Raw genomic sequence first — 17,552 nt, 5'->3', positions numbered from 1 at the left:
CAGATAAAGCTCTTGGCTTCTGACTTCAGGCTGGCCCAGCTCTAGCTATTTTGGCCATTTAGGGAGTGAACTAGTGGATGGAAGATCTCTTGCTTTCTCTCTCCCTCTGTCTCTTCTCTCTAATTCTGACTTTCAAATAAATCTTAAAAAAAAAAAAATCAGTTTTGGAAGGGCTAGTGTTGAGCTACAGCAGGTTAAACTGTTGCTTGTGACATCTTTCAAACCCTGGCTACTCTGCTTCAGCTCCCTGCTAATGTGCCTAGAAAGGCAGCAGATGATGGTCCCAAGTATTCAGGCCACTGCCATTCATGTGGGAGACCCAGATGGAGTTCTGGGCTCCTAGCTTCAGCCTGGCCCTGCCTTGGCCAGTGTGCCCATTTGGGAAGTCAACCCGTGAATGGAAGGTGTGTGTGTGTCTGTCCCTCTGCCTTTCAAATCTCTCTCTCTCTCTCTTTTAATTTATTTAAAGGAATTCAGTATTTGGGGCAGACGTTGTCATGCAGTGAGTTAAACCGCTGCCTAAGACACCTGCATTCCATATCAAAATGCCAGTTTGAGTCCCAGCTGCTCTGCTTCTGATGCAACTTTCTGCTGATGAACACATCCTGGGAGGTAGCAGATGATGGCTCAAGTGCTTTGGGTGTGTGGGAGACTGGATGGAGTTCCAGGCTCCTGACTTTGACTTGGTCCAACCCTGGCTGTTCTAGAAATAACAGTCTACAAGTGCCCTGAGAGCTGGGAGCCCGCAGTGCTGGCCAGTAGCCGTCTTTTCTTAACAGGAAAGAGCCACAGATCCGGGATGGCTGGTGGGCAAAAGGCAAGAAGTTTCAGGAAGCTTTTGTTTTGCTGACTTCTGATTTCCTGTCACCAGTTCCCAGAATTTTTATTAACATATGGTTTTTATTAACATATGGTTTTTTAGTTACACTTGTGATACAGGAACTCTGGGCAATAGCAGGCTTATCTTTTTTTTCCTTTTTAGGCTTGATTGGAAACAACCTTGGGCCATTTTTCCTAACAGAGTATATGGATTAGAAAAATACACAACTTTTTGGGGGGTTAAATATTCTGTACCTTATTTTAACTCAACTATCTCCACTTACTTAGCATTATATGAAAAAGAGAGTTTTTTATATAGATTTACTTATATATTTGACAGAGTGACAGAGAGAGGAGGGAAGAAACAAAGATCTTCCATTCTCTGCTAAAATCCCCAAATGCCAGCAACAGCTGGGTCTGAGCCAGGCTGAAGCCAGGAGCCAAGAACTATCTGGCTACCCCTTGCAGGTGGCAGGAACCCAAGCACTTGTGGCGTCATTTGCTGCCTTCTAAGTGCATTAGAAGGAAGCTGGATGAGAAATGGAGTTGCTGGGATTTGAACCAGGCATCCCATGGGGTTCAGGTATAGCAGATGGCAGCTTAACAACACCAGCCCCTGCAATTTTTTTTTGACATGTGAGAATGTCTCTTAATAACAGTAGCCAATATTTATTAATCACTTGCCATGTGCCAGTCACTACTAAATTAATTTTTTTCATTTGTTTATTTTTATTTGAAAGCAAAAATAGACACAGATGGATGGACAGAAATCTTCCATCTACTGGTTTACTCCCTCAGGACACACAACAGCCAGGGCTGGGCCAGGCCAACGCCAGGAGCCTGGAACTCAGTCTGGTTCCCCCAAGTACAGTGCGGGGACCAAAGCACCTGCTGCCTCCCAGGATGTACGTTACCAGGAGCTGAATTCAGAAGTGGAGCTGTGATTTGAACACAGACACTGATATAGGATGCCGGTGTCCCAGACAGCTTCTTAATCACTGTACCAAATGCCTGCCTCGAATTACTGTATATTTAATCTTCACATCAACTGTATAAATTAGCTACTGATGAGGTATTGTTATTCCCATTCTCAGATGGAGATTTTAAGAGGATAGATTATTTGGCCTAGTTTGCACAGGGAGCAACTAGTTATGCAGTCTGCTTCTAGAAATGTGTTCCTGACCTGTGCTGCTACACAGCCTGCCTTTGAATGAACTGGATTAATACTTTCTACCTCCTAGGTAATCAGAAATTAGAACTGTTTTTATTTATTTATTTATTTATTTATTTTGACAGGCAGAGTTACAGTGAGAGAGAGAAACAGAGCGAAAGGTCTTCCTTTTCCATTGGTTCATCCCCCAAATAGCCGCTACGGCCGGCATGCTGCGCATATCCGAAGCCAGGAGCCAAGTGCTTCCTCCTGGTCCCCCATGCAGGTGCAGGGCCCAAGCACTTGGGCCATCATCCACTGCCCTCCCGGGCCACAGCAGAGAGCTGGACTGGAAGAGGAGCAACCAGGACAGAATCCAGCGCCCCAACTGGGACTAGAACCCGGGGTGCCAGCGTGCAGGCAGAGGATTAGCCAAGTGAACCACAGCACTGGCCCCCAGAACTGTTCTTAAAAATAATTCTTGGGACCAGCATAGCAGGTCAAGCTGCCACGTGCAACTCCAGCATCCTATTGGGGCCAGTTTATGTTCCAGCTGCTCCACTTCCTATCCAGCTCCCTGCTAACAGCCTGGGAAAGTAGCAGAAAATGGCCCAAGTGTTTGAGTCCCTGCCACCCAACTGTAAGACCCAGATAAAGCTCCTGACTCCTGGCCCAGCCCTGGCTGTTGCAACCTTTTGTGGAATGAACCAGTGGATTGGTTCAGATCTCTCTGTCTCCCCCTCTCTCTAACTGACTTTTTTCAAATAAATAAATCCTTTATAAAGGAAAAAGAAGAGGGAGCCAGTGCTGTGGCTCACTTGGTTAATCCTCCTTCGCCTGCAGCGCAGGCATCCCATATGGGCGCTGGCGTCTAGTCCCAGTTGCTTCTCTTGCAGTCCGGCTCTCTGCTGTGGCCTGGGAGGGTATTGGAGGATGGCCTAAGTGCTTGGGCCCTGCACCCATGTGGGAGATCAGGAGGAAGCACCTGGGTCCTGGCTTTGGATCTGCGCAGCGCTGGCTGTAGTGGCCATTTGGGGAGTGAACCAACGGAAGGAAGACCTTTCTCTCTGTCTCTCTCTCTCACTGTCTATAACTCTACCTGTCAAATAAAAGAAAGAAAAGAAATAATTCTTTATCTACTTAAGCAAACTGAATGTTTGTAACTCCAGAGAGACCATGAGGGATTTAAGCTTGCAGTAAATAGCATTTCACCAAGTTAAAAGTTTAAGTTGGTCTGTTGGATTTTAACGAGCCTCCTGGTTGGTGGATGTTCTTTTTGAATAGCAGTGCATTAAAGATGAATTAAAGCGGGTAAGCCTATGACAGACTCCGCATTGTGATAGCGAGTCTTCAGCAGCCAGGATATCTGAGTTGCCTCTCATGATGAGGTGGTATGATGAGGGTGTTTCAGAAAGTTTGTGGAAAATTGGATTAAAAGATAAGTTCATTTTAGTGCTAAAATTTTGAAATTCAGTTTTTTGATTAGACACATTTTCTGTGAACTTTGTGAAGATGCTTGTGTGTTTTAAGCAACAAGAACGAGGCCTGGCTGGCTGTTGTCCATTGGCCACTCACTTTGACCATCTCTGGACATTCTTCATAGGGATGCTTCTCTACTAAAGAGATGAGAGGGGAGTCCGGGTCTTGGCCGCAGAACTGGGCCTTAAACGCTGTCTCTTGAGCAGAATGCTTGCTCTGGGTGCTCCAGACATGGAAAACAGCTCGAAGTTGCCCTTTTTGCATGTGGTTTCTGAGAGATCAAGTGGCTACTCTGATGCGCCCTTTGATAAGCTGATTATGTAGCATTTGTTGTTATGTTTCCTTTTTTGCATACTTTTATTTGTGATTATAGTATCTGGCAGTTGGGAGTTGTGGATGTGAGTGTACTTAATCTCAAATGAGGTATGGCTACCTAGTTGATTGAATAAGAAAAATGCTAAGAGTATGTGGTGGGAGGCTGACGTCAATAAATTGAATAAGTCTTCCTTTTTTATTTATGGTTGTGTTCTTCCAGACCTGCTTAGTTATGTTAAATACCCCTGACCTTTTCCCCTGCTTGCCTTTCAGGGCCTAAACATCCATATAAAGGCTTCCAATGTGATTAGCATTGATGCTTCTGAGATTGCATGGAAACTAGATGGTCAGAGATAAATTGTGGGTCTCAGCAGTGGTCAGCCCAGGAGGCTTTTACATCTGCCTCTTCCCTGGATTGAAAATGCTGCCGGGGCCATATGGCAGAGTGCCTCACGGAAGAGCCAGCCAGGACTTCTGGCTGGGTTCTGCATTATCACTTGCTTCTGTTTTAAAGTAGAGGTTATAGTGCTTTGGGCTTGATTTACTATATCCTAATGAGATGAATACTTAACTTGAAATTGCATGAGGGAGAGAGAGAGAGAGAGAGTGTGTGTGTCTAGAATCCAATTCCAGTAATGTTATCAATATTCCATTCACGGGAAAGATTTTATTAAACTATGTTTCTCTTTATAACTAGGGAAAGAAAAGCATCAGTTAATAGGTATCTGACCCTTGATTGACTTTTCCCTTGAAGATACAAACAGTTTGTTTAGAACAAAATGAGGTTGCCTGACCGGTGTTTTCTGTTTGCTCTCTTTAGTATCTGTGATTATCACTCATGTAAATACCAAAATGTCTTTCCTGCGTATAAAGAGATTGTGGCCTAGTTTATGTACAAATTTATGTGTGCACTGCTGACTGAAAATGCACTTTCAGATATACCTACTCAGAACCGGAAAAATCTAAATTAAAAAAAAAAGATATTGGGAAGTTTAAAACAATAGAATGATGCCTGGTTATTATGAGGTCTCACTCTGAGTCTCTGTGTCTCTCAGATCCTCCCTCTGTCTTCAACCTCATTTCTTTTTTTTTTTCTTTTTAAAATTTTTATTTTTGTATATATTTGAAAGGCAGTGAGACAGAGTTCCCATTCAATGGGTTACTAACCAAATGCCTACAATGACTGGAACCCAGGGCTAAACCAGGCTGAAGCCAGGAGCCAGGAACTCAGTCCAGGTCTCCCGTGTGGGTGGCAGAGACTGGATTCCTTGAGCCATCACTGCTGCCTCCCAGGGTCTGCACTAGCAGGCAGCTGGAGTCTGAGCAGACCTGAAAGTCACTATGGCATGTGGGAGTCCCAGGTGGCATCTTAACCACTGAGCTGAATACTTGCTTCCCCCTTTCTTTACTAACCCTGAGAGAGGCTTTGTGGGCACAGGGTGCCTGCCCTCAGCCCTAGGAACCTTAGGGGCTGCCAATAGCTAAGGGCGGAGGCCTCCTCCCGTGTCTGGGGTCCAGCCTCTCTCCACCCACATTCCCTGACTCCCTCCTGTCCCATTCTTGTTCTCCATCCTCAGGGCCTTTGTCTTCCCACCCTGCCCTAAAACTGTCCCTCAGATTGTGCAACACTCTCCTGATAACTAGTTCATGCTATTTGCCTTTGTATTTCTGTTTTTCATGCTTCCCCACCAGGGTAATTCATTTTATTTAGATGGCTATTCATATAACTTAAAACTTCACAACAGCCAAGTCTGAGAAATGTCACAAGTTTTTTAACTTGCTTCATCTCCCTGAACTTTGTCTGTACTCCCCACTGTGTACAAGGAAGGTAGGGTATACAGTGGTGCTAAATTGGGCTTGGAGCAGTGACTAACCAGAATACACCAAGAGGCTGCTTCTTTTCTATCTTTAAGATTTGGGCCTGCTAAATAAAACATGGTGCTCATTTGTAGTGAGTGATAATAACAGCCATAGAATCTTCCAGGAAAGTCTGTATCGCTAGGGTAATAAATCTGTAGGCCCACGAGGTTCCTAGATTAATCATTTGTCATTCAGGCTATGAAACAGGTGAACTTTTATGCAGTTGTACAAGCAGCCGACCACGTTAAGCTGGGGATGCTGTTTCTTTTTTGCTTTGGAAACTTAGTCTGTACTGCAGCCTTCTCCCTCTGCAGCAGTTGTGTTGAAGGGGAGCTCTGTCCCTTAGATTGAATTATGTAATAGGCAGTTTATCTCCAGAAGAAGGTGGTGCTGGTTTGTACACTCAGACTGCTTCCCTCGACTGAGTGGTATGCCTGGAAAGGGGTTTTGCACCAGAGCCCTTGGTGTTCATTGAGTGAATCATAGTTACTGATAACAGCGTTTAAACCACCAAACAACTTCTTGACATTGGCTGTCATTGGATTTAAACAAACCATTCTGGTTGACATGTTGCAGAAGAAACTAAGCTGAAACTTGTACCTTCAAGGAGCTTTTCTTTCAGCTGGCAGCTGGATTTTAAGAGTATGTATATTGAATATTTTAGAGGGGCTAGTGTCATGGTATAGCAGGCAAAGTCACTGCCTGCAATGCTGGCATCCCATATGGGTGCCAGTTTGTGTCCTGGCTACTCTACTTCCAGTCCGGCTCCCTGCTAATGCACTTGGGAAAGCAGTGAAGAAAGGCCCAAATGCTTGGATCTCTGTCACCCACATTGGAAACCCAAATGAAGCTCCTGGCTCCTGGCTGCTGGCTCAGGCCTGGCCCTGCCTCAGCCTCAGCCTTTTGGGAAATGAGCAAGCAGATGAAAGATCTCTCTCTCTCTCAATCTCTCTCTCTCTCTCTCTTTGTCTCTCCCATTCTTTTTCTGTTACTCTGCCTTTCAAATAAATGAAATAAATCTTAAAAAAAAAAACTTTAGAAACATATGTTCTAGCTTACTATTTTATTCTTTTTATTATTTTGTTTTTCTGCTTAATACCATTGGTTGAATTCATTAATTAACACAAAATTCTTTTTTTTCTTCACAGAATTACTCTTAGGTATTTAAATACAACTGAAAATTGATCCCTGTCAAAAATAAGAGTGGGAATAAGAGGGGGAGGAGATGTACAGTTTGGCACATACTCCCTCAGACTCACCCCTAAGGGTAAACCTAAAAACTTGCCATGGGAGGCCGGCACCGTGGCTCAATAGGCTAATCCTCCGCCTAGCGGCGCCGACATACCAGGTTCTAGTCCCGGTCGGGGCGCCGGGTTCTGTCCCGGTTGCCCCTCTTCCAGGCCAGCTCTCTGCTGTGGTGCAGGAGTGCAGTGGAGGATGGCCCAAGTGCTTGGGCCCTGCACCCCATGGGAGACCAAGAGAAGCACCTGGCTCCTGCCTTCGGATCAGCGCGGTGCGCCGGCCGTGAGCGCACCAGCTGCGGTGGCCATTGGAGGGTGAACCAATGGCAAAAGGAAGACCTTTCTCTCTCTTTCTCTCTCTCTCTCTCTCTCTCACTGTCCACTCTGCCTGTAAAAAAAAAAAACCTTGCCATGGGACTCCAAATCCCATTAAGCTGTCAGGTACCAATACCATCTTACTAGTTAAAGTAATCAGTTTAAGTTCATAACTGATCATAAAGATAGGAATAAGTGTCAAAGGGATCACATAAAGACCAGTGTCTGCTAATAATACCTGATAGAATTAAAAAGGAGGAAACGATCAAACATGGGAAGCAGGATACATAGCAGACTCACAGAATGATAAATGCCCTAAATAGTACTCCTGCCTCAGAATCAGCCCTGAAGGCATTCAGATCTGGCTAAAAAGCCTGTGATAGTATCTCAGGCGTGGAAAGCCAAGACACTGTGGCAAAAAATGACCTAAATGAAAGATCTCCGTGAGTGAGATCCCGGTGGAAAGAAAGGGCCATCAAAGGAGGAGGTACCTTTCTCTGAAGGGAGGAGCAAACTTCCACTTTGATTATGGCCCTGTCTAAATACTGACGGAGTTTGTGAACTCAAGAGGCTTCCATAGCCTTGGCAGCTCATGACAAGAGCCTCGGGTGATTACTGACATCATAAATAAGAGTGTCAGCTGTTAAATCATCAACAGGAGTCACTGTGCACTTGTTCCCTCTGTAGGGGCTCTGTCCTTAATGTGTTGTACTATGAGAATTAATGGTAAAAATAGTCTTCAAATAGTACTTTATACTCTTGTCTGTGTGGGTGCAAACTGTTGAAATCTTTACTTAGTATAGAGTTGATCTTGTGTATAAAGCTAATTAAAAATGAATCTTAATGAAGAATGGGATGGGAGAGGGAGTAGGAGATGGGATGGTTTGCAGGTGGGAGAGTGGTTATGGGGGGAAGAACTGCTATAATCCAAAAGTTGTACTTTCTAAATTTGTATTTATTAAATAAAAGTTTTCTTTTAAAAATAAAATAAAAAACATATGTTCTTTAATTGAATAAAAATTGTAGTACATGCATTCTTAAACAGTTTTTAAAAATAGATTAGATTATAGATTAGGTTAAGGTAATATCCAACATCAGTGTTTTTTTTAGAAAATAAATATTCACATAAATTGTGTTTTCGGAAGTTGGCTCTGAATACAGATTTCAGATCATTGAAAACAGGGTCATTTGAAATCTGCGTTTCCTTTCCTTTTTCTAATTCATTTCAGAGTGGCTCAATAGGATTTTCTCATGGAATTAACTTCCCTACATAGTTTCAAAGGCTTGCTCTTCTAATCATGAAAAATGTTACCCATTTCAGCACTTACTGAAGTGGACTTTGACTTGAAGGGTTTCTGGTTTTAAAAGTCCAAGTGCATGACTTGAGGCAGATGAACCCTCTTCATTGGCAGCCACTGAATCTTCCTAGGTCTTTTAAATGCCTTTGGAAAGCCAGCTCTGCAGCCCAAAAGCATGCTTTTGTGTTCAGAATCTTTCAGTGACTTACTCGGGTCACAGGCTTCCAAAGCCCTGCTGTTCTCCCCTTAGGATAAATTGAATTATATGTTACCAGCAACAATGCCACAGCATTTCAAAGAAAACCAAATTAAGTAGTACAAGTCCAGGTTGCTGAAAACTAGATGACCTGGACAAGGCTTTTGAGGTTACCACGCAAAGGATCTGTATTAGTCAGCTTGGGTGTCCTGAACATCCACAACTTCCTTTCTCACAGCTTTAGAGGCTGGAAGTCACATTTCAGGGTGCTGGCCAGTCTGGTTCCAGATGAGTGCTCTCTTCCAGTCTTCTCAGTGTGTCCTCTCATGGCCCAGAGGGCCCTCCAGCGTCTCATCCTCTTTATTTTATGTATAAGATTTATTTATTTGAAAGCCAGCGTTTAGAGAGAGAGAGAGACAGACAGACAGAGAGGAAGGTCTTCCATCTGCTGGTTCAATCCCCAAGCAACCAGTATGGCTGAAGCCGAGCCTATCTGAAGTCAGGATCCAGGAGCTTCATCTGGATCTCCCACATGGGTGGCAGGGCCCCAAGCACTTCTGCTTTCCCAAGCACATTAGAAGGGAGCTGGATTGACAGTGGAGCAGCCAGGACTTGAACCAGTACTCTTATGGAATGCCAGTATTGCAGGTGGTGGTTTAACCCACTATACCACAAAACTGGCCTTAGGAGTGGTACCCTTGTAAGATGATCAGGAGGGGCCTAGGGGGTAAAGCCATTGCCTACAATGCCAGCATCCCGTATTGGAGCCAGTTGGAGACCTGAGTGTTCCACATCCAGCTCCCTGGCTTTGACCTAGCCTAGTCCTGGTCATCGTGGCCATTTGGGGAGTGAACCAATCGATGGAAGATCTCTGTGTCTCTTTCCATCTGTGTAACTGCCTTTCAAGTGAATAAATAAACCTTAAAAAAAAAAATAGAAAGAACACCAATCCTGTCCAGTTAGGACCCACCCTAATCTAAGACCTCATCTAACCATTACTGTTCCAAATACAGTCACATGGGGCTTTCAGCGTAGGAATTTTGAGAAGTCACAAACATTTGGTCCATAACAAGGTTGCTTCGCCTAATTTCCAAGGATTGCATGGCCCCTGCTATCTTGTCATACCTGCCTGTCTTTCCCCACCTCCACTCTACCACAAACATACAAATGTGGAGTTTTTGATACTGGTTTTGTTAGTTATGTAACTGCCTAGTAATGTTATGAATTATAAATAGTATCTACCACTGGGAAGCCAGCTGTGCATTAACAGACTGACCTCAGTGGACTTTGGGGCACAAGATGCTACCTTCTCCCTGGGGGGAGGAAGTAATGTGGGGAAGAAGTAAGGTGTAGCAGTTACAGCTGCTGTCTGGGACACCAGCATCCCATGTGTTTCCCGGCCACTTCTGGTGCAGCTCCCTGCTAATGGTCTGAGAAAGCAGTGGAAGAGGGCCCAGATGTTTGGGCTCCTGCTATGCTCATGGGAGACCTGGAGGAAGCTCCAGGCTCCTGGTTTCAGCCTGGCCCAGCGCTGGCCGTTGTAGCTATCTCAGGAGTGAACCAGCAGATGAAAGATCTCTCTCTCTCTCTCACTCCTCCTCTCTCTGTAACTCTTACTTTCAAATAAAGAAATAAAATCTTTAAAAGAGAAAAAGCAGCAGCAGCAGCAGTGGGTGGAGAGTGTCCCTGACTGAGCAGCGCCAGGGAACCTGGTGTAGTTGGCTTCCGTCCTCTCCAGAGGCCCTCGCGTCCAATCCGGTTTCCAGCTCTCTCTACAGAATTTCTTTTTATTACTTGGTAACAACCAGCTTTAGTGTTTTGTGAGTTACTAGGGCCTTTTTAATCTTCCTCCACCCACTTGTATTTTTGGTCTCTTTCAGGTTGTTTGAAGGACGTTCACCAAGGAAACCAGAGAAGCTTAAAACGCTCTTCTGCTACTTTAGAAGAGTCACAGAGAGAAGTAAATTCCTTTCATTTTTACTGTAATTTTCATGCTGATAGGGATATTTCAAATCAAGTGACATGTGAGAAGCATTTCCTGTTTAAAGTACACCTTTCTGCCCAAACTACTTTGAATGAAATAGCGACGGTGTGTTGTGAATGTGTGTGTGTGTGTGTGTGTGTGTGTGTGGAAGGGGGTTATATACTCTGACATCAGCCCCATATACTTTGAAATCTGTGATATCTATCAAAGCATCTGCATGAGTAAAGCCAGTAAACTGATACTTTAAAAAGAAGGTGTGTTAGCCAGGAAATACGTTTTGGATGCTCTTTATTTAAAGAACTAGCTGAAGTGTATTTACTCGGGTCAGCTAATTTCCTATTTTCCTGTGCATTCCTCTTCTGTGCCCCAAGCCCTCTCTAGAGTTCTTGTACAACTGTGCTGGACTTAGTGCTTACACATGTGCCCTCCTCTTGTGGGCTTTCCCAGGACCTAATGTTGCACCCCGAGTCAGTGTGGGAGAGAACCTCCCGAGAATGAAGTGTAGCTACACTTACTTAGGAGCTGAATGACCATGATCAAGTTTCTTAATACCTGTAAGCTTCCATTTCCTTATCTGTGAAATAAAGTAGTAATGACAGTTACCTCACTGGCTATTTATCAGCTGTAAGCAGGAAGGTATATGCTGAGTGAATATTATTAGCCACTATCAATAGGTAGTCTTTTCCCCAGAAGTTGTAAAGCAAACATGGACACTTGAAAAGTTTCCTTTGGCTGATAAGGTCTAGTCAGGAGAAATGGGTTCTTTTCCGTTGTTCTCATTCCGCTTGTGGAATTGTCTTAAAACATGTCTTTGTATCGTTTTAAGGTCATTTTTCTAGTTTCCTTCTTTTTAATTTTGCATTATATTATCCTTCTCATCTTTCCCCTAAAATTTTTAGTTGTTGGACATTGTTCAAAGTTTTGGAAAGAAATCATTTGTCAGGATTTTGGTATTAAAGGAAAAAATCATATGCATCTTTGATGTAGATTATTGTTTTTGACAGCTTATACCAAATGAGGTGTTAAGGAGAATACCGATCATTCAAGCTTATGAGACTTAAAATGAAATCAGAATTTGTAGTGATTTGATAGGAAAGTGACTATTTTTTGCTACTCTATGTCTAAATAGAATTATTATAACCAAATAATTCAGAGTTTACTTTTCATCCTGGGGATCAAATTATATATATCTTCTCTGAAAGCTAGCTTGCTGTTCTAAATTTTAGGATTTCAAAAACTAGGAGTTTGTTTTTTCAGCTAGAAGTATATAAGTCGTCATGAGTATTTGGAATTAGATTCAAGACATAAAAAATATTTAAACATTTGATTTCTAGGCTTTTTTACTATGCATGGTAACTTAGTTCTTTGTAGAAATACGGTGAAACATTGCTGTAGGTTTTCAGGATGTAAAGCTAATGACTTTAGGAGGAAACACTAAGGGGAATAAAGAGGTTTTGCAGTAATCTATTTAAATCCGTTGCATCAGTTAGTTTTGAGCCATCACAGGTGGCTGGAAGTGCCAGCACACTGCATACCTCTCAGAAGGATGAGGAGTCTAACTGGAAACCTGTCACACGAGGCTGGTAAACTAAAGTCTGTACTCTCAGACTAAGCATGAAGGAGAAAGTAACCTGGCTTTGCAGAAACAGGACAGTAAAGAAACTTGCAAATCTTTACCTTGACACTGAACAGAGAGGGCAGGAAATCTCCACTGAGAATTTGAGACACAAGCCCCAGGTGTGGAGTCTGGAATCAGACCGTGCGGCCCACAAAGGCCAGCCACAGAGGATGTGATTAAGACCTTGGAAGGCAGAAGCAGAGGTGTATCTTCTCAGGGAATATTGGACTTGGCAGCAGACCCAGCAAGATCACCATTATCTGTAAACAAAAAAAAGTGGTCCAGGGGCCAGTGCTGTGGCATAGCTGCTAAAGCTGCCACCCACGGTGCTAGCATCCCCTTTGAGTGCCGATCTGAGTCCTGGCTGCTCTACTTCTGATCCAGCTCCCTGCTAATGTACCTGGGGAAGCAGCAGAAGGTAGCCCAAGTACCTGGACCCCTGCCACCCGTGTGGGAGACCCAGAAGAAGCTCCTGGCTCCTAGCTTCATATCAGCCTAGCTCCAGCCATTGCAGCCATTTGGGGAGTGAACCAGTGGATAGAAGGTCTTTCTGTCTCTTTCTAACTCTGCCTTTCTAAATCTTTAAAAAAAAAAAAAAAAAAAAAAAAAAAAGGTAGTCCTGGTTCAGAAACTTAACATGTGAAAAAGCCTGCTTTGTAGAATTGATAAAATATAATTCCATCGGAACCAACTTTTCAGTGTAGTTAAACATCCACATTTTATGCTTGTGTTTCTGATGAGGATCCTGAGACTGAAAGATTTTAAAAATCACCCACAATTAAATCATTTTCACCATAGTGTATTTTCAGATAAAGTATCTTATAGATCAGATGCTTAAACATTGATCAGCTCAGTAAGGTATATATTGTGCTTTTATGAAGGAAACTATTTGGTAACCAAAATACTGTGCTCTGAGATGAAGGCTGCCTTTTTGTGGTGGAAGCAGACAGTTTCTTAACTTGCTCATGGCGATTATGAATTTCTCTCAATATCTTTTTTTAAAAGATTTATTTATTTGAAAGTCGAAGGACGCTTAATGTTCTGACTTCTCTGCCAAATTGTGAAACGAAAAGACAAATGTCAGTTTTCTATTAAAAGAGTTGCACATCTGATGTTTGAATTGTTTGACTTCTTTCTTGTGAATTTTGAATATGATGCCCATTTATCTTGGAATTTGATATCTAAAATTATTTTCAGACTCATATTGACAAAATATTCTGTTCCTTAGACAACTCTTCCTCCTGATTTTTGAGTTGTCACTGCTTGTGACTGAGAGCAAAGAAATGTGGAGTTGTCTGTAGGAATGGAGTGATTGCCAAGCCTGCAGTGGGCTCCATGACACCAGCACTAATAGTTCCTGACATCTCTTTCTTTGCTTAAGAGCCTTTCTTTTTCTTTACAGAAGAAAACAGAAATGGCCTGGCCTTTTTAGTTTTTTGTTTGATTTGAATCAGACAGATTACTTCTGGCCCACTGATTTATTTGTTGCTTTTGCCACTGGCTTTTATTTAAAAAAAAAAAAAAAAAAAAAGTAAGTAATGAAAAAAGATCTTACCCTCTAAAATTATTGTCTGTGTTAAGATTTCATTTGAATCATTTCAAATCTATTACTTCTTTAAAAATGTGTCTTCTCTAAACTTAGAAAATGACATTCCTCCCTCACCTAAGGTGCACCCTTATCAGTAGAACAGCTGCCTGTCAGCTAGGCCAGAGATTTCGCTGTGCTGACTCCGAAAGATGTGCTTCCTTTTAAATCTCAGACATTGCACTTGACCATAAAGTATATGGATATATGTCTGTTTACCAGTCTTTGAGTGTGGTGTTAAACCTTCTCTTTGAAAGGGACTTTGTTTTTATTACATTTAAGTTATACCAACTATACACCTTTTTAATGCTTTTTTTTTTTAATAAAATGTGTTCAGTTTAAAAAACTGTACCAGAAAGTACCAGCAATCAGATCCTGCTATTGTGCTATTTTTTGTATAGTTTTTTTCACTGTGGACTTATTATTTTATAAAAGAACTTTATAACGTAAAGTTAATACTACTTAAAACCAGTCAGTCTTCTGTATTCATGGGTTCTGCATCTGTGGATTCAGCCAATCTCACATCAAAAATATCGGGGGGGGAAAAAATTCCCTGAGGAATACAGTACTACAACTATCTACAATAGCATTTCATTGTATTAAGTATTACACGTTATTGAGAACTAATTTAAAGTACACAGAAGGATGTCAGTATGTTATATGCAAACAGTACACCATTTTTTATGTGAAAAATTTGAGCATCTCAGGTTTTGATCCTGGTAGGAGGGCTTGCCCTGGAACCAATCACCTGGGATTACTGAGGGACACCTGTATTTCAACACTAGGCCGGGACTTTGCGGACTGATTTTACATCCACTGTTAGACTCATCCTTCTACTGAGAGAGAGAGAAAGAGAGAGCGCGCACACGCATCCACATACATGTACATAGTCATTTCAAAATTAAAACTTATTTTGAGTGTGTTTTTCTTTTTTTGCTTTTGTAGAGCCTACTGGGTTGGTGACATTCACAAGACAGAGTCTTGAAGATTTTCCCGACTGGGAAAGGTAATGATAATAAAAAGCCATCCTGGACCTTTAGAATTAGAAGGACTCTTACCATGAGAGGACTCTTATCTTACAGCCTTTGGAAAGATGGTTTCCAGCCTCTCGTTGCCCTGGTACTAAGGAGTTTCTTCTCATGAAAGATGCATTGATAGCTCCCATCATTAGAAAAGCTATGCCTTTTAAGTATACCTCCAACTCTGAGTTTTACCATTTTGCCTTAGATTTTTCTTCTGAGCAAAGTCCTGTGTAGAATTAAGTTGTTTTGTGTGTGAAGACACAAATACTAAATGAACCCTAAAATTCAAATGTGCCTCCTCATTCCCATTTTTGGTTAGTGTTTGTGTTTTATGGCTTTTCTTTCTAGAGGAAAAGTCTGGGAGGAGATTTTGCCATTCTTTTATTTGTTTTGTATAACTGAAATATAAAGAGATACTGTGTAGAAAAGGGAGAGAATATGAATAGCATTTTGGAATCATGACATATTAGAGATGAAAGGGACCCCAGGAAGTCGTATCAGTCACTCTGTAGTACCTGCAACACAGGGAGACGGGGCAGCTTCAGGGATGGAAAGTTCACCTTGGTCTGTTCCATTGTTGGGTTATTAGCTAACCCTTTTATTTGCTTAAATATCTTGTCCTCTAAAGAATCCCTCCCCCTCCCCACTCCTGATTCTTCCTTCCAATTTCAAATTTTCTTTAATATTCATAGTCAGCCCTCCTTGTTGTATCTTAAAAATGCTTGCTTGGCGTGTTGTCACTTTTTGGTTTTTTAAAAAGATTTATGTTTATTTATTTGAAAGGCAGAGTTACAGAGAAAGAGAGGGAGATAGATAGAGAGAAATCTTCCATCCGCTGGTTCACTCCCTAGATGGCTGCCACAGTTGGGGCTGGGCCAGGCTGACGTCCCAACCCAGGAGCTTCATCAAGTCTCCCCCATGGCTGTGGGGCCCAAGCACTTGGGTGGTGTTCTGCTGCCTTCCTGGGCACATTTGCAGGGAGCTGGATTGAAATGGAGCAGTTGGAACTTGAACTGGTGCCCATATGTGATGCCAGCATTGCAGCAGTGTTGCTTAGCCTGCTGCTCCACAAGGTCGGCTCCTGCTGTCACTTCTAGCAGTACACACAAATCCTGGATCTTAAACCTGCTCTTGATGCACCTCCATTTGTTGGTCACTCGAGTGCCCGGAACTAAGGGTTCTGTTTTGCTGGCCATCTGGCCCAGTGCACGTACAGAAGATTGTTTCTTCATTCTTCTGTTAGATTTCACAGATTTTTTAAGGGGCTTATTTTCAATTCAGCCCCAGGATTTCTACTCCACATGTGAAAGGACGCCCATTTGGACACTGCCAGGTGGGATGAAAGGGACAGGTCGAAATGCACAGACAGGCAAAGCTACTGTCACTGAGCCAGTAACTGCCTCAGGAAGTACCAGGATTGTCCCCTTAACTTTGAACTGTAGAGTTTAACTTGATCTCTTTTCTGGCTTACTTCGTTCATCTCTTTTGTTGGAGCTGCTTTGTGAGTTTGAATATACTTAAAATCCTCTTCCTAGACTCTGCAGAACCAGAAACATGCATGCACTGAAAGGCGGGTGAAGAAATGAACATTACTGATGCTCCCAAGGGTGAGGGACTGTGATAGCACCGGGAAGGCAGAGGCTTTTCTGAATTCCCAGTTTCTGGCATCTTACCATTAGCCCTGAGGATCAGCAAATCCCTTAGCCTGGCTTCAGGGGCTGGGATTGCTGGCATCAGAAGGGGAGACCTATCAAGGAGTTGCAGGATGTGTAAAACAGACAAAAAAGTCAGTTTCTAATAATTTCTTAATTTTACTGAAAACTTATGTTATAAAGTGTGCCAGCTGACAAAAGATGGAGCTTCTGTTTTGAATTCCTGACTGATAAGTAGCCTAGAGAATTATGTATCCTATTTCTTAATCTTTTCAATAGTATCCCTACTGTGTTCTCCCTCTAAATGTAAAATGGCTAGAGAAGAAGGATTCAGAAAAAGGAAACAAGTCTGTCGTCTTCCATCCTCTAGTTCACTCCGCAAATGGCTGCAACGGCCGGAGCTGGGCAGATCTGAAGCCAGGAGCCAGGAGCTTCTTTCGGGTCTCCCCCATGGGTGAAGCAGACCAAGGACTTGGGCCATATTCTGCTTCTTTCCCAGGCCATAGCGGAGAGCTGGATCAGAAGTGGAGCAGCTGGGACATGAACCAGCACCCACATGGGATGCCAGCACTGCAGGCAGAGGCTTAGCCTACTGCACCATAGTGCCGGTCCCTGTGGCATGTATTTTAATCAAGATGATTATACACACACACAGTTACGAACTAGTGAAATAAGAGCCATCCATAGGGCCAGCATTGTGGCATAATGGGTAAAGCTGCCACCTACAACACTGGCATCCCACAGGGGCACAAGTTTCTGTCCTGGCTCCTCACCTTTCAATCCAGCTCCCTGTGAATGTCCTTGGAAAAGCAATGGATGATGGCCCAAGTGTTTGGGCCTCTGCTACCCATGTGGGAGACCCCAAATGAAGCTCCTGGCTCCTGGCTTCAGCCTGGCCCAGCCCTGGCTGTTGCAGCCATCTGGAGAGTATACTAGCAGATGGACGAATTCTCTCTCTTTCTCTCCCTCTGTCTCTGTGTGGGGGTGGGGATGTACCTCTCTGTAATTCTTTCAGATA

The 17,552-nt window shown here is 43.0% G+C and overlaps 1 protein-coding gene across 4 annotated transcripts in view; it reads left to right on the top strand.

The window, feature by feature from the left end:
• Positions 1-17,552, top strand: part of PARG (poly(ADP-ribose) glycohydrolase) — a 124,032-nt gene that overhangs the window by 64,258 nt on the left and 42,222 nt on the right. For all 4 annotated transcript variants that reach the window (XM_008269836.5, XM_089314178.1, XM_008269835.5 and 1 more), the window contains 2 exons: positions 10,554-10,633; positions 14,806-14,866. In XM_008269836.5, the coding sequence (XP_008268058.3) occupies positions 10,554-10,633; positions 14,806-14,866 (141 nt within the window). The remainder of the gene's footprint in view (positions 1-10,553; positions 10,634-14,805; positions 14,867-17,552) is intronic.

Source organism: Oryctolagus cuniculus, chromosome 15, assembly GCF_051225735.1.
Source record: "Oryctolagus cuniculus isolate XC-2025 breed Fujian yellow rabbit chromosome 15, ASM5122573v1, whole genome shotgun sequence".
Classification (NCBI taxonomy): Eukaryota; Metazoa; Chordata; class Mammalia; order Lagomorpha; family Leporidae; genus Oryctolagus; species Oryctolagus cuniculus.
This window is presented reverse-complemented; position numbering and strand designations above follow the sequence as displayed.